At 31.2% G+C, this 25695-nt stretch overlaps 5 protein-coding genes across 5 annotated transcripts; 1 reads left to right on the top strand and 4 right to left on the bottom strand.

Annotated features, from left to right (window-relative positions):
• Positions 1-204: 204 nt before the first annotated feature.
• Positions 205-3496, bottom strand: Arfrp1 (ADP-ribosylation factor related protein 1). The gene is made up of 5 exons (XM_088268896.1): positions 3272-3496; positions 3017-3187; positions 2837-2918; positions 1675-1846; positions 205-371 (listed from the first exon to the last, which is right to left on the bottom strand). Exons 1-5 carry the CDS (start codon positions 3362-3364, stop codon positions 278-280), a joined length of 612 nt encoding a protein of 203 aa, XP_088125022.1. The 5' UTR covers positions 3365-3496; the 3' UTR covers positions 205-277.
• An 868-nt stretch (positions 3497-4364) lies between these two features.
• Positions 4365-6079, bottom strand: LOC148304095 (uncharacterized). The gene is made up of 5 exons (XM_088268885.1): positions 6005-6079; positions 5330-5465; positions 5138-5223; positions 4599-4755; positions 4365-4522 (listed from the first exon to the last, which is right to left on the bottom strand). Exons 1-5 carry the CDS (start codon positions 6077-6079, stop codon positions 4365-4367), a joined length of 612 nt encoding a protein of 203 aa, XP_088125011.1.
• Positions 6080-8087: 2008 nt separating this feature from the next.
• Positions 8088-15217, bottom strand: LOC148304096 (uncharacterized). The gene is made up of 3 exons (XM_088268887.1): positions 15018-15217; positions 9393-9524; positions 8088-8352 (listed from the first exon to the last, which is right to left on the bottom strand). Exons 1-3 carry the CDS (start codon positions 15082-15084, stop codon positions 8120-8122), a joined length of 432 nt encoding a protein of 143 aa, XP_088125013.1. The 5' UTR covers positions 15085-15217; the 3' UTR covers positions 8088-8119.
• A 2437-nt stretch (positions 15218-17654) lies between these two features.
• On the bottom strand, positions 17655-20086 carry cold (coiled). Its single transcript, XM_088268841.1, has 3 exons — positions 19924-20086; positions 19535-19833; positions 17655-18469 (listed from the first exon to the last, which is right to left on the bottom strand). Exons 1-3 carry the CDS (start codon positions 19985-19987, stop codon positions 18395-18397), a joined length of 438 nt encoding a protein of 145 aa, XP_088124967.1. The 5' UTR covers positions 19988-20086; the 3' UTR covers positions 17655-18394.
• A 154-nt stretch (positions 20087-20240) lies between these two features.
• LOC148304098 (pleckstrin homology domain-containing family A member 3-like) lies at positions 20241-24985 on the top strand. Its single transcript, XM_088268868.1, has 5 exons — positions 20241-20378; positions 20457-20573; positions 20652-20795; positions 21367-21491; positions 24177-24985. The coding sequence occupies exons 1-5, from the start codon at positions 20339-20341 to the stop codon at positions 24348-24350; spliced, it is 600 nt and encodes a 199-aa protein (XP_088124994.1). The 5' UTR covers positions 20241-20338; the 3' UTR covers positions 24351-24985.
• The last annotated feature ends 710 nt before the right edge of the window (positions 24986-25695 follow it).

Here is a 25695-nt window from a genome sequence, read left to right on the forward strand (position 1 = left end):
AATATATTTAGTCCCAAAGCTAAAGGTTCTGGGTTTGATTTGAAATGAAAACAAGTCATTTTAATTAAAATAATTTTAAATGTTGCCATTGAATTTTATTAACATTGGGGGCATTATCTTCATGTAATGTATCATCAAGATAACACTGTATCAATCTTATAATCCAACACGCATGGATGGAGAAGGGAGAATAATAAAAATATATATTAATCAAATATTTATTTTGAAAATATACAGGTAAATAATACTTGAAATAAAATAAAAAAGTTGTTTACAGTCATAATAAATCATCTTGATTTCTTGGAGGCCTGTGCAGTTTGTTTCTTTTAATGCAGTCTACGAGCCATCTTATTCCTTCATCAACACCATCACTGTAATAATCAAAAGAAAAATATATAATATATAAATTTGAATTAATCAGAGTGTTTGTAGTATCCAAGACTAATCCTTTAGTTTTGTTTTCTAGCTTTTACTGTATGGTTTCCATGAATAAATATTAGAATAAACAGGTGAGAATATGACATTGAGTACTGAAAGTATTGATGAAAACCGAAAAAATGCATTAACTGTCAAGGACATCTGAACGAGAAAGGCATACTCTGCTACTACTACTACTACTACCATCACGCCGTTTCCCCACAGGGGTAGGCAGAGAGGATGGAACGCCACACTCCTCTGTCCTGACATACACTCCTCGCCTCCTCACATCCATACATCTAGTCATACACGCCCTCCGATTACGCAGACTTTTGACACCGCCAGATTTTAGGTTCTCATTGATCTGAGCGTGCCTTTTTCAGTCGTCCTCGTACATACTGAACTTAATTATTAAAGAATAGTAAAAAATAATTTTATAATTTATTATAATTATTCCTTTTTTTAAACAACATTGGACTGTATAAAAATATATACTTTTTAAATGACAATGTCTTTTTCTATAAACATAATATTAATATCAAATTAAATCTTTACAGCTTTTATAAAAATAGTTTTTGCCTGTCAATGAATTTAATTTTAGCAATTTAACTACTATAGAGAAACGGGATAAACCAAATACCAATTAGAGTGGGACATGTCAATATGGTTGTCTAATTGTTTTATTTTTAAATTCACTAAAGCAAGTCTTCGTGTAAATGTTATCCCACTTTCGTAATTAATAAACCTGTTTGGTAATTATAAAAATAATGAAAAATCCAAGTATCAATAGTATTAGTGAATGAAAATTAGCCTCCATCTCCGTAGTGTAATGGTCAGCACGCTCGGCTACCGTTCTGGAGGTCCCGGGTTCGATTCCCATGGGGGGTCAAATAAATATAAATGATTTTTTGACTGTAACATTTATCAAATATTACCCTGGACTGGTACCTAAAGCAGAGGGCTGATCATCTTTCCTTCATGTGTTAACGATCAAGATAACACTGATGATGCAGTGCCCTATGAACCATTGGTGTGCGGATAAGGGTTTGATATGAAAATTGTAAATGTCCACAATATTTTGTATAGAGTACATCTATTTGTATTAAAATCTTTGATATTACTTATGGTAAAGACCTGTTGACCATTTTGATAAAGTCATGCAACTAAATGATTTGTAAAACTAAACTAGTGATTAGGTAAAATTGATATTGTATCACGCTGTTAATACTCCAATAAATAAACATAATAATAAATTACCCAGTTAGAGCTGATACAGCCATCAGCATAATATCCCGGGCGCCTATTAAATGTGCATTCTGGTTAAATATGGGTTTGACTGTATGAACGCCCATACAATCTGGAATGTCTTGTTTATTAGCCAAAACTAGTAAAGGCACACCTTTAAGATGTTCTGATGAAATCATACGATCTGAAAATGGTAATAGCAATTAAAGAAATTTACCGAATATATAATAAAAATATTTATTCACAAATCTTGTATTTAAGATAACAATATTGCTTCACTGTTTATTGTGTACAAAAAGTTGCCTGTGATAAACTTTAAAACACGAATTATAACATATTTTATTATTTACAGATATGGGTGATAAAAAATAATTATAACGACTTCTTTAAAATAAGTCATTACTGAATTCAGTTTTTTAATTCAATAATTTAAAGCTTATCACGCCAGTTAGTGCACATACATATTTGGTTGTGTATTGCACATTTTAGCTCCCAATATATTTGACAATTTGACATCAAAAATTTTAGCTGGAAAGAAATATAAACCAAGAAAAAGTAATGAATACTATACCGCTCGGGTAGTTGAAAAAGTACTAGTTATCCATAAGGCACTTATAGTTTATAATATAACAAAATAATGATATACTTATATTGTTATTTACTATATCTTCACACTGTTAATTTAACAATTTTTTTATTTGTGTTTGGTGTAATTACTGTTTTTATTTAGCTGAGCAGTATTGTGATGAAATGAAAAACAGGCAACCCAATAATACAAACCACCAATGTTAAACTTTTAAACTATTCTACTGTTTCAAATATATTTTTAGTATTTAAACATAGTTGTGAACTAGAGTGGAAAAGTTTTTTGCTCGCCTCCGTAGCGTAATGGTCAGCACGCTTGGCTGCCGTACTGTCCCGGGTCCCGGGTTTGAATCCCAGGGGGGTCAAATAAATATGTGATTTTTTCACTCTTATATTTATTCAATATTACCCTGGACTGGTACCTGAAGCGGAGGGCTGATCACCTTTCCTTCAGATGTTAACGATCAAGATAACACTGCATTTATATGAAGCAGTGCCCTATGCACCATCGGATGTGGATAAGGTTTGAAAAGGAGAGTGCAAAAATTAAATCACAATGTGTATATATATTGTATTCAATAATAATTACCAAATGTTGCTTTGGAATCTGAGATTCTGTCCCTATCAGATGAATCCACTATATAAATAACAGCATGGGACTCTGCATAATACTGCAAAAAAGTATATTAAAGGTTTATTCTAAAATTTTGCAAAAATCATACGCTCAAAGAACAATTTAAAATTTACAATGAAAAAATATTTATCCCACCTTATCCCATAGAGATTGCAACTCTTCTTGCCCTCCAAGATCCCAGAAACTGAGCTGCACTCCAGAAACTAATATTTTACCAATGTTTAATCCTACAGTTGTTGTTATTTTGCTTGGATTCATTCCTTTGTAGTTTTTGGAAAATTTTGTTTTGGCAGCTTCCAAGTAGGTCTAAAATACGTTATTATCAAAAAATATATTTAAATCCTTGCAAACAAAACCAAGTTTTAAGTATTTTAAACTAATTTTACATACCGTTTTCCCTGCATTATCGAGGCCTAAAATAAGTATGCAATACTCATCTTTTTGTACAACATATTTGTAAAAACCATGGAGTAATGTATACATTTCGAAAATTATATCGTAGATTGGATTTTTAAGAAAATAGAAACAATTACACGACTTCCATTCTCTATTATGACGTTTAATACCTCCAGCATACCGAACAAACGTCAAAATTACATTTGACAGAACTAGATGACAGAATGGAGATGATATCACCATAGAGTTGCAGAAAACAAAGAGTAAATGAACAAATTGGTAACGTGTCTATGCAATGGCCGCCAATATTTAAAAAAATAATGCCTAAAACGTAAAATTGTTATCTTTAAAATGTAAAATTCTACGTTATAATAAAAACAAAAGATTTATTCCATCTTAACTAAGCCGTTATATTGGAGGCCGAAGGCTATGTCTCCTTCCTACGTTTGACTAGGCAATCTTGAGTAAAATTCCTGGGTCCACAGAAATTGCAGCAGCCCTGATATTTAAACTTATTTGGCGTCTTGACCTTTAACTGGTCGATATCAGTGAAATGCCTGATGATAAGTATCAATATACTGAATCTATTAGTAATATTGTATCGTTCGTAAAATAAAAATAAAATATTGATTTTTCGTTTGTTTGTTTTTGTTTTGGCAAGGGTCCCAAAGTATAATAATATAATATATACATATGTACGCATTTATTTTATAGTTATACTTGTTGCTTTTTGTTCACGTGACCTCATGGAATCAATATAATATCTATTATGTTAATTCATATGAAATACATACGTTTGTATACATTATGATGATAAAAGTAATGTAATTTCAATTATCAATAGGTATAAAAATGACATCAGTTTGACTTTCAGTACTATATTTAATTACAGTATTTCAATGTATCGAATACAGAAAAGTATCATATGAAAAGACCTTATTATATATCATCACTATAGAAGATCTAACTAATAATTATATTCTTGCTTTATATATAAAGTATTTCACAAAGGAATAAATTTGTTTTTATTTTATTATTTAAAATGTTTTCTTCATTAAGAGATCCCTCCTATTTATTCGTTTATTCTTTAGTTGCTAAAAATGGTTCGATTTCTGTCGGAATAAATATTGGATATCGGTGTAATTTTGGGTATATTTGATAATTTCTCTATTTCAACATCCCGCATCAGTTGGTTTATAAGCTTTATTAGACTGTAAATACAAACCCACATGTAGATAAGACCAACTGAAAAAGTAACAGCCTATTAATATTATATAAGTAACAGACTTATTTCAGACTTGTAAACTCAATATCTACTTACGAAGTAAGAATCCCCCAAACACGGTAAGTCCAATAATCAGACCTAAATTAATCACGTTTTGTTTAATGAGCATCATTGCCATAACATGTAAAGCAATCAGTGTAGATGTTCTTAGGAATTCGCAGCCAAGGTAAGGATACATCATATATGTATTGCACTAAAATAAAATAATTTATTTAGATTCTTTTTTAATTTACAAATTGATACACCCTGCCTTTATTCAGTATGATAAACAACGACAAATAAATATTCAGTTTAAGTATTAAACAGTTATAATTTAAATATGATAGTAGCTTTAATAGTTGGATTTTCAAGATTCGGTTTGTTGAAATAAAATGCAGGTACTGTATGTTCTTTTTTAAATATGAAAAACTTATTTAATTAATTAAAAATCATGAATGAGCACATAATATAAATCAAACCAAGTATTGTTTATTATTTTAATATGCATGTTTCAATAATTCGTATCCTCACTGTAATTAATGCCTTTCCTGAGGACACCTAAAATATTTTTATGACGTTTGATAATCAGTACTCACAGCGTATGCACCATAAATTAACGATATACATGTAAGTAAATAAAATGAAGTTGACGCCAGGAGCGCCATTACGTATTTTTCTGGATCTGAAAACAGGAAAACAGGTAATATCCTGTCAAATATTATGTAAGTAATCATGAAGACTAAATAAAGGAAAATTATCAATTATTGATTCAAAGTATAGCTACGAACCCGTTTCAACTGCTTTGAACATAGAAGTAGCAAAAATTAAATTATTTTCTTTACTCCAAGTGTTTATTTGGTTTGATATAGCTGGCAAATTGTTAATTCCAATACTAAGGGCGATGACCATGAAAATACCTTGGAGCTGAAATTATTCAAGATATCGTGTTAAGCAGAAACTTTTTATGTACAATCACCATTACTTTTTAAGTATTATTTTTTGATAAATCCCTTATCGCACCCCAATGGTGCATAGGGCACTGCTTCATATAAACGCAGTGTTATCTCGATCGATTACACATGAAGGAAAGGTGATCAGCCCTTCACTTCAGGTACCAGTCCAGTGTAATATTGAATAAATATAAGAGTGAAAAAATCACTTATATTTATTAAACTCCCCTGGTAATCGAACCCGGGCCTCCAGAACGGTAGCCGAGCATGCTGACCATTATACTACGGAGGCGGACTCATTTTTTACTTTCTAAAAAAATATATATTTTTTTATTCTCATACTGGACATAGGTTTATATTTCTATATGTGCAAATAAATATATAAATATAAAAATAATAAGGAATACATTTAAAATATTATAATTATGTTCAACATACAAACAAATTTTTTTTTATTAAAAATAAAATAATAAATTACGATACACTAATGTAGCTTAGTTAATATTTTTTTACCAAAGAAATCACTCCAATTATAATGGCGCCAAGTCGTAAAGAAAAATAGAAACAAAAATTGTAAACGTAAGTCATCGTTGATAAATGAAATATATTTTGTAATAATTTGAAAATTTAGAGTATATTTTTACAAAATTAATATTTGACCACAAAAGCTCAGTTCCTTTTCGAAGCTCTAAATATACTGGCACAATACAACAATGGACAATGATATGAAATAATTGATTTAGTAATGCCATTATTATGATAACAATCTGTTTTTTTTTATTTATTGAAATCTCAGTATTCATCAACACGCAAGGGTAGTATAATGTACCTAATATTTTTTTTATTATACACATATACCTACAACGAATAAAGTCGAATTTGCAAGAAAAAAGAACACGAACTAAGCAATAATATTTATTGTAATAAAATCCGGGCCTTGGGTGAATGCGCTTACTGGTAAAAAAAAACTGAAAGTACTTTGTTTTACAACATTTTGAGTGTAAAACAAAGTACTTTGAAAGTATTTCGAGTGTAAAACAAACTGAAAGTACTTTGTTTTAAAACATTTTGAATGTTTTACAACATTTTGTACTTTGTTTTACACATTTTGGGTGTGTGTGTGATTATAATCCAGGATTCGGACCTCACATACTAATAAAATAGTTTCTGCTCAATAAAATGCTTCTTTTCATCTCACCAATAGATGTCTCTAGTGAAGTTCTAGTGATTCAAGAACAATGTATCAAAATTGGTTCATATATATACTTCCAAGAATTTGAGTAGTGTGGTTGTCAATAATGGGCAGAATTGGTGAATTTTACACGTGTGTAAAGTGATCACTTAAACCAGCCCATGGCGGTCGTCAGCCCCGTGAATGCCCATACTTCCATATTCTTCTTCATCTTTGATGAGATGTCAAAAAATAATATATACTTTGTTTTATTTATACGATATAAAAATCTATTGATTCTTGCGGGTCGTAAATACGATGCGTTAAAATCAATATCAAGTATTAGTAAAAATGTGTTTTTATTTTTATTTATTTTGCATAAAGGTTTTCGCCGTCATTACGGTGGATTACGTTTTTAGTGATAGTGGATAATTTTTTATTGTTTTAATAATCAATCAGTCCCAAAAACATGCATACAATTAAAAACAATCCTCTCATTACAAAGTTTGATTACAATCGAACTTTGAATCGTGTTGTCAATGCTTGGATACAAAAAGTTTAGAATCATTGGAAAATATCCGCAATGTGGAAAGTATTCTAATATCCGTATTCGCAAATTCTGTTAATATTTGATCTCGTAACGAAAACTCCAATAAAAAAAGTTATTAGGCAGTCCCTGTCACCATGTCTTTACTTACACTTACCTAATTAAAATGAATTCTCCAGGAAATTACCGTATCTCTTTGGATTACCCCCGTGTATCAAAAACCAATAGCGGAAACAGATATTTTTTTATATTTATTTAAATAGACAAATTTCCATCTGGTTTTCATTTGAAGAAGCTATTCTGCAGATGGAACTTTATTTCTCGGTAGTACCAAAATGTGTTTTAGGAAAATGAGTATATTTTAAAACATTGATATCATCATAAAATTTTTGACAAAAAAAAAACAAAGTCAATATGTCGCTCACTCCTTTCACGAACGTCATAAATCAAAAATTGTCAATTTTCAGTTGTGCATGTTTTCGGAATGCCCAGAAAATGTACTATATCCCAGCAAAAGAGGCATATTTTTAACATAATATTTACCCGCTACAGGGCAGAAAATATTGTTTTTGCATTTTGAAGAAAAGGTATTGTTGAATTATTTTTTAAAAATACTAAATATTTTTAAATGGAGAAGAAACCTTCAGGTTTTACCTAAAAAGGTCTGTTGCACAGTAAAAAGTTCAATAAGTGGCTCGATATTTATTTTTAATACATTGTGTTATATTTTTAAACTTTAAAAAAGTTCTCCTGAAAAATCAAGTTTTTTTTATTTATGACGTTCTTGAAAGGGGTGAGCGATGTGTAAATGCTGTTTGTTATGTTACATCATTCTTAATTGATGAAATTGAATAAATTACGGATAATAAAAAAAGGCATTTAGGTATCAGATTTTGTTTAATATAATTATCTATTTAAGTACAAAAAATATTTGTAAGTATAAGTACATTATCAAAAAAGGATGGGTGATTATTCGATGTGCGACACTTTTATTACAGCCACTTTCCTTGCAACAGGATACGCAGAAATACTCCTCCTTAGTTTTGTCGCATGTTCCCCATCCTAGTCCTTTATTGGCTTCTTCGTCATCGAAACTGCAAGGGCCGAGTCCACATTCTCGCTTCAACGTGAAACCTAGTTTTTCTAAAAATAAAACACAATAAGTTAATGTGAAGATTTTTTACCGTCAAAGATAATAATACGCATGTTTTTGGGTTAAGCCGTGTAATATAATGTCCTCCTACCAATTTATCGTATATATTTTGGAAATCCCTTTACAAAGAATTAAAATTACGCAACTAATATCATCAATTATGTATAACTGTGCGTAACCTAAGAAATTATACTGAAGGGATAAAAAATACCCATAAATGAATCGATGTTGGAGGTGTGATAATAATTTTTTTATTTGGTCTCGTCATCCATGGTTAGATGGCTTTTGGGAAAGGTACAAGAAACAAAAAAAAAAACTAGTAACTATAAAAGGCAAGAAATCAGGTCGACGAAGTGTGGGCAGAAGGCAGACCTCTTGGCTCCGAAATATACGAGATTGGATGGGGATCAAAACATTTGAGTGCTGTTTTGATTTGGCCAAGGTAGGGATACATACTATCAAATAATGGTCGACGTCAGGGGGACCTGACATGGAACATAAAGAAGAAGAAGAAAAAAACATTAAAAATGTAATATGCGTTTTCACCGGGATTTCCCATGCATTATTCTTAATTATAACGGTAAAAGTATTCTTCTTCATCTAGGTGTAGGCCTTGTCGCCTGTTTTTAAGAGGGATTAGCCTCCTGCGATGTCGATTCCCAGCTATCGACCCATCTCTTTGGTGGTCTGCCCGGGAGTCGACTACCATGGGGTTGCCCGTACAGTGCGATGTGGAGGAGTCTGGATGGTTTCTATTCTCCTCACATGTGCATACCATTTTCTCCTTCGTTGCCTTCCCAACCAAAGGACATCTTCGATATCGCATATTTCCCTGATCCTGGCGTTTCTTATTCTATCTCGAAGACTCTTGCCTGATATGCTTCGTAGAGTCATTTCTGACGGTAAATATGCTGATAATAAAAAAGCATTAAGTATTTTAGGTATTTATTGCAGTTTTACAAAAGCGAGAAAGCTACCTAGCTATGCATATTATGTATTCGAAGAAGAAAAATAATACTGTTGTACTTACTGTCTTTACTTATATTAGTAACACAGCGATCCGATGAACTAAGAGGACATGGCAGTAATGTTTCAGGTCCACATTCTTTATTGGTAAACACCACACACTGGTAGCATGATAGGTTGGTTTGTAAACATTTCACTAAAACAATTGAAAACATATTGTGATTATTATTATTATGATTATGGCTTTCAGAGTACCGACTTTATCATTTTTAAAGAGATGTTCATCTTCATTTAAATGATTGAGAACGTGTTTAATTTGAAAATGCTGTAAAAAAGACAAAACTATATTTTGAAAATAAAATTGTTTTGTCTTGCATATGTAAAAATCAAGATATTTTGAATTAGTTTCCTTTAGATCCCTATCCACACCAATGTGGAGCATAGTGCACCGCATCGAATCGAAGCAATGATAACTCAATCATGAAAGCAGGGTGATCAGTCTAAATTCATGGATATAGTGGTGGAGTATATTTGATGGTATGCAAATGTCGTAAGTGAAGGAGCCAAAGTGAAGGATTAGTGCTATTTGATAAATAAAATAGAGGAAGGATAATAGGTACCATAGGAGAAGAAAATGAGAATATCAAAGAGTGCAGCAAAGGTGAGGACACTCGGGATTGTATAACCGTACTCGTACTAGCCTGTGTAAGTTGTATATTGCTAATATGTACGATTCCTAAAGGATAGTATAGCTACTAATATATAAATGAATTAATATCAGAAATTATTATATTGTAGATTTAAAACATCACATGTAGTGGTAAAATATTAATATTTATTTTTAATTTAAGTTTAACTTAGTAAATACCACTATTGGATACATTTTACCACAAAGTGACTGCCGAAACAATTAATGAAAAACGTTAATATTTATTATGTTGCTACATATGTTTTTTTGTTTAGTAAAATAAAGCAAAACGAGCACCGTCTAAACTCTTAAAGAGACTTTATAAAGCAAAATAAATAGGCCATATCCGTAAGTATCTGTCCATGACGTAAATCTCTAGTAAAAATCTTTCTAAAATGTTGTGCATAGGTTCGGAAAATCAAAAGGATCAACCCTTTGATTTTCCCCATACCACAAAGTAAGGGTGGTTGTTTGAAATACGTATTAACTTCCATAAGGTCGACAGGAGGGTGGTATACGGCATGGATCGATACGCGGAGAGTATGGGAGGTGGTTGTTCGGGGAAGTAAGAGAATGTTTGCACGACATAGTCCGGAGGTATTATACTGTACAGTCGCTGTCTTTGACCGGTTTCAACGCCTCCGTCCGGAAATTTTGTAGACATTTTAGACAAAACTTATCAATTAGACAGGGATGTGAACGTGTATTTATTTATAAGTATTTTCTTTTGGAAAATAATATATTTAAATAATTATTTATACGTACTTTATCATTAATTTATTGCAACTAACCTAAATAGCCTATTTTGTGGGTACATAAATGCTTGGCTACAAATAGGTTGTGATTAATATTTTTTGATTAGGCTTTCATATTCCCACCTCAATAACATCATCTATGTTACGATATCAATAAACTCTTGGCAACCTTCAAAACATGTTGAGCATATCGAAAAAAAACTCAACAGGTGGAACCGTAAAATCCTAGTTAATCAAAACATTTACATGGTTACATATACAGTATATTTTTTAGTAAAAAAAGCTTCTATAAAAGGAGTTTTTATCATAATTGTCTCGAAGCTTAGGCGTAAACGATTTTAAATTTCATAACTTTTAACCATTCGATATTTACTCACGAAATATACAATTTGCTCTTATATAGATTTTCTTCTAAGACATACAATGTATGTCTTAGAAGAAAATCTATATTAATCATGTCTAAATTATTTTTTATGTAATTAACGTATTTTTCCTTTTTAGGCTTGATACTTTTAAGATAAACCCGTTTTAAATTTAAAATACCTGTTTAATTTTTTATTATAATGTTTTTTAAAATTATTCAGAGTTCTAATCTTGACAGGACTCGCGATTTAACAATAATTATCAATGTTTAACAAATAAATAACGAATATATATTTTGGTTTATTTTTTATTGAAAGCGACTATCAAGCCTATGCTTGAGTTTATAGATTCAACATGGTGTGTTTTGTCTTTGAGCAGACTAAATTAATGATGTAGATCAGTGGTACCCAACCTTTTTATAGCCGCGAACCGGACAACGTTTAATAATTTTACCGCGGCCCGCTTAAAGTTGATTGTTGATATTTTAGATGATTTTATTTTATTTTTATTTGGTAATTCTACAAATCAGTAACATCAAATTATACAAGTATTACAAAACTTGTATTGTTCCAATTACAAAATTCTACATTTGTAAAAATACCTCAAAGAAGGATGGGAGGGAGGAAAGCGGGAAAGATCAAAGCTCAAGTCAAAGGCAAATTGTACGAAGCGAGGAACACACCACGATATCAATGTCGACTGACGATGTTAAATAATCTCAGTGCTGGCAATGTCGAGTTGAACAGGTCTGTGACGTAGTCGGGTAGACGCTCGACTGCGAAACTGGCGTTGCGGTTCGAATCCCGCCAATTTTTTTTATTTTTATTTATTTACGGTTCACAAACAATGAAAAACATATTACAATAAACGAAATACAGTGCAATACAAATAGTTTTGATGTTTTTCATCAATTACATGGGAACACAACAAGGTTACAGAAACAATAAAGGTGCAGGTTAAACACATATATAAAGAATAGTAATTTGGTTGTAAAAAAAATGGTAGTAACAATTAAAAGTAATGAAGTAAGAAAAATAAAAATAAAAATTAGAAGTAAAAATAAAAAGTGAAATTAAACTACGCTACATAAGGTATAAAATTCAAGACTCCACCAGATTGATGAAATCAATTTGAAATTGATTTCACCAATCCGGTAATAGTCCTCTTGTATTTCTCCGTGCCATCATTAAATATGTCGATGGTCACATTATCAGTATTTTCTAAATTATTATACAATCTTAGCATCCTAGAAATGGAGTTGTGCCATATTATTGTTATATACTGGGAGAGAAAATGTGTTCAAAAAATTCAAAATTGCAAAATGAATTCAAGAAATATTAATTTTCAATTGGTCTTGGTGTTTGTAATGTATTTTTCACATATACTTTCCCTTTCCTAACTATCCTACCTGCATAAAGCTTAAATAGAGGCTTTGCGGGTTATTCATTTAAAAAAAAACATCAAATTCCCCATATTCATCGTTAACCAATTTTGATGTACGAATTTTTGATTTAATAAGTCGCGCATTTTACTTCAAAGGTTTGTGTCGGCGTTAATGGGTTATCAATATTTTTATTTGAGTATGGTTGATTTATTTATCGTAATTTTTATTTTTAAACACGGTCTTGGGCGGCTTGGTACCATTTGATCCACGGACCTGTACCGGCCCGTAATCCGGGGGTTGGGGACCTTCCGGTACGGAGCGGGTGACAAGATGTCAGGGGTGTAGCGATCTGTATATACAAAATACCCTTGTCAACCCTTTTCGCTAAGAGCCAATTGCTGAAGAGGTTTCCGTCATGGCGTCATTTTATATCCAGGTAATAGTATCTTTAATGTTATTATTATGACTCTTGTCTCTACTTTTGATCAGGGATGGATTTTCAGTATGATCAAAAGTTTTGCTAATATTTTATGACTAATTAAAAAGTTTGTTGATTAATATGTTTCAATATAATTGAGAGCTTAGTAGTTTTGGATGTATGCATAAAAAAATAACATTATTGACCAAGTTTTAAAAAATGAGAGATTTATATGTTTCTTAAAAATTTATAATTATTGTACTATGTTCATAAAACAATGATAATTATGCACACAAATTCAGGGCATGGAATTCATGCGGAAGTATTGATAAATTTGAGATTATTTTGGTAATGACAATGACTGACATTTGAAACTGCTTGTGGATCCATATTGTCAGGAAGTAAAAAGTTTGTAAAAGTCAGATTTTGTTTGGTTGACTATTTTTTTATCGAGTACAATCAGAGTTTAACCTTATCCACAATACGAAATAATAAAAAAAAAGTTATTTTCCTTTTGGAATCCCAGCCTAGTTTTAGACTCATGGCGTGAATTTGTAGGTAACAAGGGTCGGTACTACCATTTAAATATACCATAGTTGACTATTGTAAATTGACTGCCATGACTATAATAAATCAAAACAATTGGCAAAAATATCTCAATTCTTCTTCTGACTCTTTCCACACCCAACAGCGCATAGAGCACCGCATTAGATCTTAGTCATGTTGATTTTTAATTATATAATACAAGGTGATCAGTCCTTCGATTCCAGTTTTAGTCGAAGGTAATATTAAATCAATATTAAGGTGATCTCTTATATTTATTTTGACCCCCATCAATCCCGGGACCTCCAGTACGGTAATCGAACGCACTAGCCACTACACTATGGAGGAGGACAAAAGTTCTGAATAGTTTTATTTAAAAATGTTTCCATTGCTGTGGAAACATTTATTATTTTTCAAGGATAAACAGACCATTCACGATTGAATTATAGTATAATATAACGTTTTCTATAAAGGAGACTTCTGGAAAATCGTAGCAAGCTTCAGATCTTTATTTGATCAAAAGTTTTTCCTTCTATATGTTAGACCGCCCGTTACTCGAGAATATAGCTTTTATCAGAGACTACGCGGATGATTATTCCAGAGCAAAATCTAAGAACTTAAGCCCTTTTGATTTTTATTAGATTAAGGTATCGACGAAACTTTCCTATACAAGGGAAGTGAGAAGACGTAAGGCCTTAATCCAATAAAATCCCGCCTTCTATTCCTTTAGGGCGGAATTGTGAAAATAGAATTTGTGTTCTTATTTAATTTTGAAGAATACGAAAGTCGTAACTACTTTACGATATTTATAAGAAGTTTTTATATAGGTTTGATAATAATTTTTAAATAAAATAATAATCTCCATCCAATGGTGCATAGGCAACTGCACAGTATCAAAGTAATGATATTTTGATTTTTCACTACCTACATGAAGAAAATGTGATCAGACTTGAGCTTCAGGTCCAGTGTGATATTTAATAAATATTTATGAGGGAAATAACATTTATATTAATTTAGAACCCACGGGGAATCTAACCCTGGATATCCAGCACGGTGATGAAAAAATAAAAATTAATGTAAATATTTTGTAATTGGTTTTATTAGTAAAAACTCTCTTTTTAAGAGATTTATTTCAAAGTAGCGTTTTTACCATACTCCTGCGATTTACCACCTCCGTAATTAGGATTGTTATATTGTTTGTTAAAAATGTTTTCTTTTTTAATTAGTAAGTTTTGGATTTCATTGTCTACCTGATAAGCATATGCGGTAAAAATGTTTATTCAAGAATTAAAATAAAGGTCATATTATTTTAAAAAAAATGTAAACAATTTAATTTTACAAGCAGATTGAATTTATAAGTTCGTTAAATAAATAATTAGCTCTAATGATGAATTGATAACACATACATATGATATTGAGAACAGTAATTGAAATACACAGTCTTGTCATATTTTCAGTTTCAAATTAATGACGTTTTAGTTACTTAGTCCAAAGCAAATCAAAATATTTACGAATAATACAGAAAAAATCGTACGTACCCATGTCAAAGCAACACGAAGATAAAAATATAAAAAGCACGCCATAAAATCTTAAATACTTCATCATTGTTTTAATATTTTTAAATTCTAAATGGGGATATGTCTTTTGAATGAAAGATTCTCAATTTTATCTCGCTTGAAAGAGCAAGCACACTGAATTGCTCGGCGTCGTAGCACTCGCAACGCTACGGTGATTCTGCAAAGCTACGCCGCCGTTTCAGGATCGTATTGCGAAAAGTATCCCTTTCCCTTTTCAGTATCCCGCATACTGTATATCAGAGGAGGGTAAGATCCGGTCATTCGGAAGATCCGCATCAGTAGATCTGTATCACCAGACTGATCCGTTTCCTGGGATCGGATCAATTGAACGATGTATCGTTAAAATGTAAAAAGGAAAGGAAAAGTGACTCTTTGGGTAATTTTGCTACCATGAAACGTTATTTTCTTTTCCTGTCAGCCTTATTTTTGTAAATTGTATCGACGACAAAGAGCCAAAAAAATGGTTATCAAAAGATTTTGCTATGGTGAAAACATACTTTTTCAAAATTAGTTAAACAAGGATTCAGTGTATCGATGAATCAGTAAGTCAGTGAGTCAGTGAACGTTCGGATTTTTACTCAAAATTGCAATCCGTTCACTCAGTTAATGAATATGAACGTATCATTAGGATCCGATCATTCACGAACGATTCATGTCTACTGTATGTGGACAAAGCAGGAAGGTACGTAACTATCAAATATTCCCACGGATGTAAGTAATAGGATAAACCAATTTGCGACTGCGCGAAAACCCGATAGGAAATATTATCGCTGAACAAAACGCCGATGCGCTCAGCTATAATACACCTAGATATGTTATATCTATTATATATACGGATATTGTCTATCGCCTCCTTCCATATTATTTAGTATGATAAAAAAATACGTACTCGTATAATAATAGCGAGTTAACGAATTAGGCATTTTCCTACTAGTTTAGCTAGGTACAATATAGTTACAATTTTATTAAGAAGAAAAAAGGGCGGACCTGTGACAGCTGAATTGTCTGTGTCCTGTCATTATTAGGTCAATTGAATATTTTGACAATTAAAACATAGAGCATGTATTAGTCACGAATAGAAAAAAGATAAATAAATAAAGGGTAAAAAGCATCAAACAGTAATAACCTTTATATTTTAGTTTATAATTTTATTGCGTCACACGGCGCTTACACAGGTAATCGAACACGAGGCGAAAATGTGAAGAAAAAATGCAAACAACCTGCATATGATAGAAAACTCGGTAGAAGATGACGTCGCCCAATTTTTCAGATTTTCAGTGGGAGGGGGGGTTTTGTTGAGAATTATTTTCAGTACTTTTTTCTTCTTTCAACCCTTATTCTGATCCAATTGTGCAATGGGCACGGCATTGTATCGAATCAAAGTTATCTTGATCGTTAATTACACAAAGGATCAGTATAACACAAACTAGTCCAGTAATATTAAATAAATATTAAACCAACAAAATCCAGGGCATAGATTTCATGCGGAAGTATTGATGAATTTGAGATTACTTTAGTCTTATATTCCTAATGACTGACCTTTTGAAACTGCTTGTCGATCCATATTGTCAGGAAGTAAAAGTTTTGTAAGTTTGTAAAAGTCAGATTTTGTTTGGTTGATTATTTTTTATCGAGAAAAATCACAGTTTAACGTTATCTACACTATGAAATAATCAAAATATTTCAGAGGATTGAATCTGGGACCTCCGAAAAATTAGTCAAACGCGCGAATCACTACACTACAGAGGCAGACAGTACCTTTCAGGATCCAAAAAAGTTTGTTCAGTGGTGGAGAGATTTTTTCTAAAATTTATTTTCGAATTTTCAAGATGTTTAAGTTTTTTGTGATTGTTTCCAAATTGAGAAATAGCTTAGCTTACTATTTAAAAAGTTTAATTGTCCGATATGCATGGTATGATACAATTCAGGGGATTATTCCAATATCTTCATAAAATATGTAGTAAAATAAACTAAATAAGTATATGTATCTAATATGCTAGAGAAAGTCCAGATAAATTATTTGAAAATTTGGTATAATTTATTTTTACGAATATGGGCATAGTTCATGAAATAAAAAAAATCATGGTAAAAAAGATTTTTATTACATTTTTAATAATAAAATAATTTTTATTATTCAATATCAATTTTTTCCAGATCTAAGCAATAGTCTTTATCATTTGTACAGGCACATTTGGTTAAAAGTTTATTAAAAAAAATGGAATTGTAGTACATAAATAATTACAATGTCAATAAAACGTAATTATAAAAAAATCCTAGAAATATTAAATGGCTTAGGAAAATAAGTGTCAAATAATGATAATAAAAAATTAAAAACAAATAAAAATGGTATGTCTATAGTATTAATTTGAATTAATGTACACATTCATTGCCTTGCACATTACATCTGTGATCACATGTGTGATCACAAAATGTGTGAAGATATTAATACAAGCGTACCTACTTGAAATTTAACATTCCATGTTAAAAAGTGCATTTTTTATTCATTATAATACATCTATGCAGGGCTTTTTTCCCATGTAATGCGGTGGAATGGCATTCCGGTACGTTTTTTCAATGATAAATTTCAATTTTATTAAGTTTTCAAAATCAATTTCACGAAACAATGTTTGCGTCTGCGTAATTACAATCCATATTTAAATAATTCATCAAAATGAAAATACAGGGTATTGTAATTCATATTTAAATGATGTTTGAATATATTTTGTTTCAGTACAAAGCTTGACATGAAGCGAGTTCCGGGACCTTTTTTGTTTTAAAAAAAGCCCTGCATCTATGTATATAATACGGTATTGGATAATCGCCCATAAGCTTTGAAAATGTTTGCGGGACAGTATTTACGGAACATTACATAGTAATTGATGTGAAATTATGCTAATTTTGTGAAAATATTTGGAATGAGTGTTACACAAATTAATAAAAATATATAAATTTCTTTGCACAAACACAATAAGAAAGTACGATAGTTACGCAAATTCATGTAACATAAAACACAACCCTACTCTTCGGTAGCCAGTGGCAGATTTGGTTGTAAAAGTTTATTAAAGATCACATAGTCAACAATGAATGTGTTAAAAGTAAGTGTATACATTCAATAAAATCAGTTTGATGTACATATTGTGAATTATATGAACATATTGTGAATTATATGAACCATCACATTATTATAGAAAAAATGATACATATGACAATATTAACAAAAAAATTACCCTATTTTTCTAGAATATAATTGTACAAAATTACAAAAAAATGTAGGTACGGTCATGATATTTAAAAATTAAAAATGGACGGAGTAAGGCAACAGCTTGGTTGATATCACTTTATAAAAATTTTCTTATGAGGAAGAAAAGTATCATAGGGAAAATAATGCTGCTTTTAACTTTATTACTGCCACTCTGTAACAAAAAATACATATTTTAGAAAATAATAGATTCAACAAAAAATTATAACTAAGTTCTCTGATATTATAGTTACCATTGCCTTAAAGACATACCCATTATCCTATGAAGGGAAAGTGGTATATCTCGAATTCTAGGTGTTAAGGTTTTATTTGTATTTTTTAGATTAAAGTCTATTTCAAACAATAAGATCATCTATGTAAACAATATAAATTAGATAGTAATAAAGATATTTATTTAAAAACAAAAAAATATTACTAAAAAAAATAGGGACACTTAAAATATTGTGAAAAATTATTATTTGACAAAAACACAAAGTAAAAGGTGAACTGGTGTCTATGTTAGTATACATTCAATAATTCATACAAATTTCCAGTGGCTTGTATAATATACAGTGGAACCTCTTATAAGGAGCATAATTCGATCCAGTATCATACTTGTTAAGCGAAACATTTTTTTGACTGGCGCGGAAGTCCCGGTTCAAAAGGAACATGCCCTTTCTCTGTAACTCGTTATGGGAAATGTCGCTTGTTAAGAAAGCAACTTTTTAATTTTTTTGCTCGTTTTGTGAGGTTCCACAATACAAGTTTCTATGCAACTCTAAATGCCCTAGCCATTGCTAATCTTTTCCTACAGACTCAGTATTCGTCCTCCTTGATTTCTTTTTCAATAAAGCAGTAATATTCTTCACACTAGTTTTCACTTGAATGATGTGTATCCCGTCAAATATAATCTACTCATATATCCAAGAACTGCGCAGGACTGATCACCTTGCCTTTGTATAATTTATTGAGCTGACATTATGCTGATTTGATGCGCTTTGCTGTGCGGATAGGGGCCAAATAAGAAAAGTGCTAGAAGATTTACAATACTAAGCAAGGCTAACATTTGAAAGTGTAAATTAAAATTGTCAGTTTGAGCGGTTGTTAATTTACTTCATTAAGTAAAACACTACTGTCAATGCAAAGTTAACCATTCCACGACCTTTCCGCATAGCACATGAGTTCATTAAAAATGGTATTCATACAAGTAAATGATGTAAGGGAAGTAGAAAATACTCACAATAATGTAAAAGTTACAACGATCACCCTGGCAGCATTCCGAGCATGCCCAGTCTTCATACCAAATATGAGTACAATACTGCATATTTCTTTGCCGAGTTCTCACACATTGATCTTTCGTAGCGCAACGTTTCGATATGTAATATTGTTTCAGGGCTCCCTGAGACCAATAAGGGGTGCTGCCCCACTTTATCTCAGACAGACAAACGTCTTCGCCTTGCTCGCATGTTTTAATAGTATTCAGACACTTCTCAACGTTATCTTCTTGGTGAGTACAGACGTAACATTCCAGAGCACTGCCTGAAAATATAAAGCAACAGTAAAAATCTGTTTACGACGACATGCAAAACGATGTTATTTAACCAAACAATAATATCCAATATAACATACAAAAGGCAAATAGCGATGTCCAGAAAAAGCATATAAACAATACTTTAGAAGAATCCATTGTCATGATTATGGTTAATTTTTAAAATTTCATAAATGAAAATTATAATGGAAACATCACTCAATCTGACCAGTTCACAACACGCGACACCACGCCCCGTATGACAGATAATATTGTTTGTAAATTAATTTCATCCAATCGGATTCTGTCTTGCATTCCAATGACTTGTGTATAACTTCAAGTGCCTTTACTGTAAGCAAGTACTAAGCATAAACAATTTATTACAACAAATATAATTGGCAAATGAATGGCAACATTAGCTATATAAACGTCATCTTGCGTTCACATCACAATATTGCTTTTCTTGTTTTTGTATATTTACGTAGTTTTTCCGTGACATATGTTTAAGATTTAACTATGGAAGGCGTTTTGTGGAAATGGACAAATTATTGGAGTGGTATGTATTGTTTAAAGAAAAAATGTATCATTTAATTTAACAGTGTATTTAAGAACATATTGACATTTTTTTATACAGCTTGGCAAACAAGATGGTTTGTTTTGGAAAACGGAATATTATCGTACTATAAATCTCAGGATACCGTGAATCAAGGATGCAAAGGTTCTGTAAAGGTTACAGCATGTGAGATAAACGGCAAGTATTACTGTCAATTAAGTTAACACACTATGTGTTATCAAATTGCTTACAAATTGTAATACGTATTATTTATAGTGAATGTGTTGGATCCAACGCGAATGGATTTAGTGATTCCTGGAGAACAACACATGTATATAAGAGCAGCAACTTCCCAAGAGCGGCAGCAATGGCTGGTAGCTTTAGGAACAGCCAAAGCATGTATTAACTCCGGATCAAACAGTGAGTGTTTAAGTATGAATTATTGAAGTAATTATAACTGTCCAAAAAACAGATGTAAGCTTAGAGTAAATAAAATCAAAAAGTATATTATTGATCCGCCTCCGTAGTGCAATGGTCAGCACACTCGGCTGCCGTAATGGAGGTTCCAGGTTCAATTCCCAGGGGGTTCAAATAAATATTAGTGTTTTTTCACTCTAATATTTATTCAATATTACCCTGGACTGGTACCCGAAGCGGAGGGCTGATCACCTTTCCTTCATGTGTTAACGATCAAGATAAAACTGCATTTGTATGATGCAGTGCCCTATGCACCATCGTGTGCGGAAAAGGGTTAAAAAAAGAAGACACTATTGATTGGAAGTTTTCTCAGAACTGATGTGACAAAACTTTAAAATTTCTGTCTTGTAAAGTAGCAACTCTATAATTCCAAGTTTATTAGTCGTGATCGTTTCTGTTTGTCACAACTTACACAAAACAATTCCTTTCAGTTAACCATGGATGGAAAATATACATATACAGCTATAAAAAAGGATCTAGTGTTTTTTTTCTTATGCATTGTATTTATTTGCAGATGATGATACTCCGGATTCTTTAAAGTACAAAAAATCAGAATTGAGATTGTATTGTGATTTACTTATGCAACATGTTCATGCTTTAAAAAATGCAGCCAATAATGAAAAAGGTCCCAAAGTTGAGGTGAGATTAGCATAATTATTATTGTTATGGTATGCTTATTATAAACCAGTTTCCTAATCAACTCTTTATCTAACTCTAGTTTAAAATCTCAGCCTGTAGTGTAATGGTTAGTGCATTTAGTTACCGTACTTGAGGCCCCGGGTTTTATTCCCAAGGGGGTCAAAGCTAATACTAGTGATTTTTTACTCTAATATTTTTTCCGTGGACTTGTACCTGAATACAAGATCAATTATCTTGCCTTCATGTAAGCAACGATAAAGATAACACTGCATAAATACTATGCAGTGTCCTATGCACACTTGGGCGTGAATAAAGGTTAAATTGAAGATATTTTTTATTTTATTTTTTAAAGGAATAACCCGCAAATCCTCTATTTTAGAGGTTTGTCTGCAGGTAGGATAGTAAGGATAAGGAAGGTAGATGTGAAAGCTATATCATAAACACTCAGACCAATTGAAGAAAAATAATTCTTGAATTCATTTTGCAATAAGCGGGAATCAAACCCATGATGCCAGTTCACAGTCAAGCGTCTACCCAATTACGCCACGGCACCTATCAATAATAATAATAATAATCATATTTATTGATTTGGCGTTTAATTTGTAGAACTCCATTTTAATTTATGTATTAATTTTAAATCAAACACAGATTATTTTTTTTACTCAAAAAATCTGTGTTTGATTTAAAATTAATACATAAATATAATAATCATAATTTATATAGCCCCAATTTCGTAAGATACTTCCTCTAGGTCGCTTAAAAGAAGGTTCAAAAGTATTATCGATAACAATACTAGTGTTGCATGTGCACTTTTAGTTGATTTGGTAATGCTACCTTATTGAGTTCAAGGAATGTGTTGTAAAATCACAATAACAATTTTGTATTTCACAATCTGCATACAAGAAATAATTGTGTCAACCACTTTCTTCGGAGTCAGCTGACCATCTCTGCTATCAAACACACTCATTATTGAACATTTCACAATTGCCATGCATATTAATGAATGCTTCAATTGATTTACTTTTTAGTCTTACTTTTTACAAATAGATAGTTTAGATAGGTAGTTTTACTTACAAAATTGCATATGACATCAATGAATACAACTTTATGATTGGAATAATAAGTCTTTTATAAGTAATACAACATCTGATTCTTAACAATTTTCATATTCTTCTTTGCAGATGAATTGTTTTTATTGAAATTGCTTTGATCAGCTGTAGATATCAATAAATACGATTGAAAAATATAATTTCAATACTGTACTATTTCAAATACTTCAATACTATTATATGTGTACAGATATTATAAATATTTTAATAGAGGCAATTAAAAAAGTATATATAAATGTCCACCTCCGTAGTGTAATGGTCAGCACGCTCGGCTACCATTCTGGAGGTCCCGGGTTGGATTCCCAGGGAGGGGTCAAATAAATATTAGTGTTTTTTTCATTCTAATATTTATTCAATATTACCCTGGACTGGTACCTGAAGCGGAGGGCTTTCCTTCATGTGTTAACGATCCAGATAACACTGTGTTTATATGATGCAGTGCCCTATGCACTATTGGGGTGCGGATAAGGGTTAAAAAATATGTATATAAAAGTATAGACAGTTACTAGGGCTTATGAACTGTCATCAGCTGGTTTAAGTGATAAATTTAAAGTCTAAAAACATTCACCATGTGAAACATCAAAATTTCCTTTGAATTTGATATTCAATGGCAAAATAATCATCATACTTATATTCATTTCGTGGTCTTTGCTGTTAACAATGGAATTCATCATTTTAGGTTATACCTTACAATGTTACCTTCAACCAATGTTTTAGCCATTTTAGGGCTTATTTTAGGGAGCACTGTGGCACTGATACTAAATTTACATGCGGTTTCTCAGTGTGTGCACATGTGCAATGCAGTACTTGTCCTGCTCAATTTAATTTACCAATATTTGTAATTCAGTTTTAAAATCCAGTATTTTTTTATAAAGAAAGTTCCCACCAGAACTATTGCCAAACTACCTTCTTTACCTCTGCAAACGAGCTACTGTGCATATTTTAGTTTGCACATAATTCTATACTATCATAATATGAGAATATTTCCATTCCTCGGGACTGTGACACGAGTGAGACATAATATGATTGTAGGGGTAAATTATGCATTAGAACAGTGAAGACTATACATTGCTGGTGCATGCGTAGTGCCTCGGTGACAAGTCACTTTAAACATGTGTAAGATAATCTGTGATGCGTAAGCAATGCATTATGTTATTTGATAAAAGTAATATGCTATGTTAGCGCTACTAATACGAACAGTACACACACCCACACATATTAATGTGACTAGTTAACACGGCTATCTTGGGCGGAAAGTAAATAGTTATTTCAAAATTAGTAGAAATCAAAATGTTGTAATAAACATCAATTTAGCTGTAAAAGGACACAATGCATGAAGAAGATTGAGTGTATTTTGTTTTGAAATTTTGTTGCTGATGTGGATTCGTGAAGGGTTTTCTAAGACAATTTAAAATGATTGGCTGCATGCAATTTTACATGTTTGTCATTGCTCGAGAAAAATGAAAACCATTGTTGGGAATTTCAGTCACCGGCCGCCTCCGGCTGAATTACATACAATTCATGTGAATGTATCCTTTATAAGAAACTAAGTACTTTATTCCTGATTATTTTACAGGAATTAGATGACACCGCCGTGATGCTGAATGCAACATGTGATACTTTTATCAAAACACTAGAAGAGTGTATGAAGCTTTCAAATGGAAATTCATCTATAGAACTGACTTATGATCCTAATTCTCTTCCTCTTCCACCTAGTTGTACAAAACCACAAAATAGTTTTATTAAATGAATATTAAATACAAATCTGTCACTTTTTCTGTTGTTTGCACACTGTTCCTATAAAATTATGATTTATATACAAAATAATATTTGCTTCCAATGCTGCTAATTCGATAAAGTGACAAAGATATTGCTTGTTAATTTACCAATGAATTGATTTTAAGCTGTGATGAAAAAAGCATTATCTAAGATATATTTGGTATTAGTGATCATATCTGATACATTCTTTAAAAGATTTTTGTGATTTTTGTTTATAAATTTTTTAATAATTAAATATTATAGTTTTTAAGCAAATATAAAATTACATATGTATTTCCAAATTATTTTCATTATTCTTTCCAAATGTATAGATCATATATGAACATAATATGTAGCATTGTATTACTGGCAACAATTGTGTTGAAAATCTTTGTGAGATATTTAAATTTGAAAGTTAACTCATTTAGTGGTGAGAAAAATTGTCTTGTCAAATAACTGTTATTTTGGATATAAAATATAAAATATTAATAGCTTATAAAATATTACAGAATTGCATCACTATGCCAGAGTTTTTTTTAACCGGTATGTTATACACTAATAGAATGATATGTATGTGTGAATTAGTATAGTTCACCTTAATTAATTATGCTTATTACAAATAAAAAATATAAATATTAATTGTCATTAAACTATAGACATAGTTAAATTCAATGTTTCCCTTATAAAACCTTAATACATTTATTTTTGCTGAAGTATATTGATTTACTCCACCCAATTTTTTTTTCCTTCTTAAATTTCGAAATATATAAATATGAAGCGGTGGCTGTCACAATTCCTCAAATATGTACTTTTATTATGACTTAATGCTCTGGCAGTCATTGGTATAGATCTTTTTTACATTGTACATGTCTTGAGTGACAAGGATACCCATTTATATATTTTTAAAAAATTACAAACACATAATAGACATATCAGGAATTTTATTATAATAGCGAATCTTTCTAATTATTATGGTGTGTGGTTTTAGCTTAAGCTGAAATCTATCTGATTAAGGATATGTATTTGCTTTCACAAATAATTCAGTTACATTATACTTAACTGAAACTCTAATAGCTAAAAAATTCATAGTGTGCCGAACATACAGTAATAACTCGTATTCGACACAGTTCTACATATTCATATATTGCCAAATTATTAGATCGAGTTGGTGAATATAAGATATTTGAGCCATTTTATAATTTGAAATTTAATCACGCAATTAACATTTTTTCTTCTTCTTTCGAGTAATCAGCATTTTACTTTACTTCACAGTGATAATTGCTAATTTAAGGATAGTAGTTATTGGAATCGGTCATTCTTATTGGTATTTAAAAATT

This window comes from Brachycentrus maculatus, unplaced genomic scaffold (assembly GCF_059751285.1).
Source record: "Brachycentrus maculatus isolate JH-2025_06_01 unplaced genomic scaffold, ASM5975128v1 h1tg000334l, whole genome shotgun sequence".
Taxonomy (NCBI): domain Eukaryota; kingdom Metazoa; phylum Arthropoda; class Insecta; order Trichoptera; family Brachycentridae; genus Brachycentrus; species Brachycentrus maculatus.

Excerpts from the sequence above, each read along its gene's own strand:
- Arfrp1 (XM_088268896.1), bottom strand. The coding sequence starts at position 3,364 with ATGTATACATTACTCCATGGTTTTTACAAATATGTTGTACAAAAAGAT. Across the intron at positions 2,919-3,016 it reads TGCAATCTCTATGGGATAAG|TATTATGCAGAGTCCCATGC; the intron begins GTGGGATAAATA and ends ACTTTTTTGCAG. Across the intron at positions 1,847-2,836 it reads AGATTCCAAAGCAACATTTG|ATCGTATGATTTCATCAGAA; the intron begins GTAATTATTATT and ends TACCATTTTCAG.
- LOC148304095 (XM_088268885.1), bottom strand. The coding sequence starts at position 6,079 with ATGACTTACGTTTACAATTTTTGTTTCTATTTTTCTTTACGACTTGGC. Across the intron at positions 4,756-5,137 it reads TAATTTATGGTGCATACGCT|TGCAATACATATATGATGTA; the intron begins GTGAGTACTGAT and ends ATTTTATTTTAG. Across the intron at positions 4,523-4,598 it reads GTTTGGGGGATTCTTACTTC|TTGGTCTTATCTACATGTGG; the intron begins GTAAGTAGATAT and ends TTACTTTTTCAG.
- LOC148304096 (XM_088268887.1), bottom strand. The coding sequence starts at position 15,084 with ATGATGAAGTATTTAAGATTTTATGGCGTGCTTTTTATATTTTTATCT. Across the intron at positions 9,525-15,017 it reads TTCGTGTTGCTTTGACATGG|TGAAATGTTTACAAACCAAC; the intron begins GTACGTACGATT and ends CAATTGTTTTAG. Across the intron at positions 8,353-9,392 it reads TACTAATATAAGTAAAGACA|AAAAACTAGGTTTCACGTTG; the intron begins GTAAGTACAACA and ends TTTTATTTTTAG.
- cold (XM_088268841.1), bottom strand. The coding sequence starts at position 19,987 with ATGACAATGGATTCTTCTAAAGTATTGTTTATATGCTTTTTCTGGACA. Across the intron at positions 19,834-19,923 it reads GACATCGCTATTTGCCTTTT|GCAGTGCTCTGGAATGTTAC; the intron begins GTATGTTATATT and ends TTATATTTTCAG. Across the intron at positions 18,470-19,534 it reads GTTGTAACTTTTACATTATT|AGTGGCAGTAATAAAGTTAA; the intron begins GTGAGTATTTTC and ends TTTTTGTTACAG.
- LOC148304098 (XM_088268868.1), top strand. The coding sequence starts at position 20,339 with ATGGAAGGCGTTTTGTGGAAATGGACAAATTATTGGAGTG. Across the intron at positions 20,574-20,651 it reads TACAGCATGTGAGATAAACG|TGAATGTGTTGGATCCAACG; the intron begins GCAAGTATTACT and ends TATTATTTATAG. Across the intron at positions 20,796-21,366 it reads TATTAACTCCGGATCAAACA|ATGATGATACTCCGGATTCT; the intron begins GTGAGTGTTTAA and ends ATTTATTTGCAG.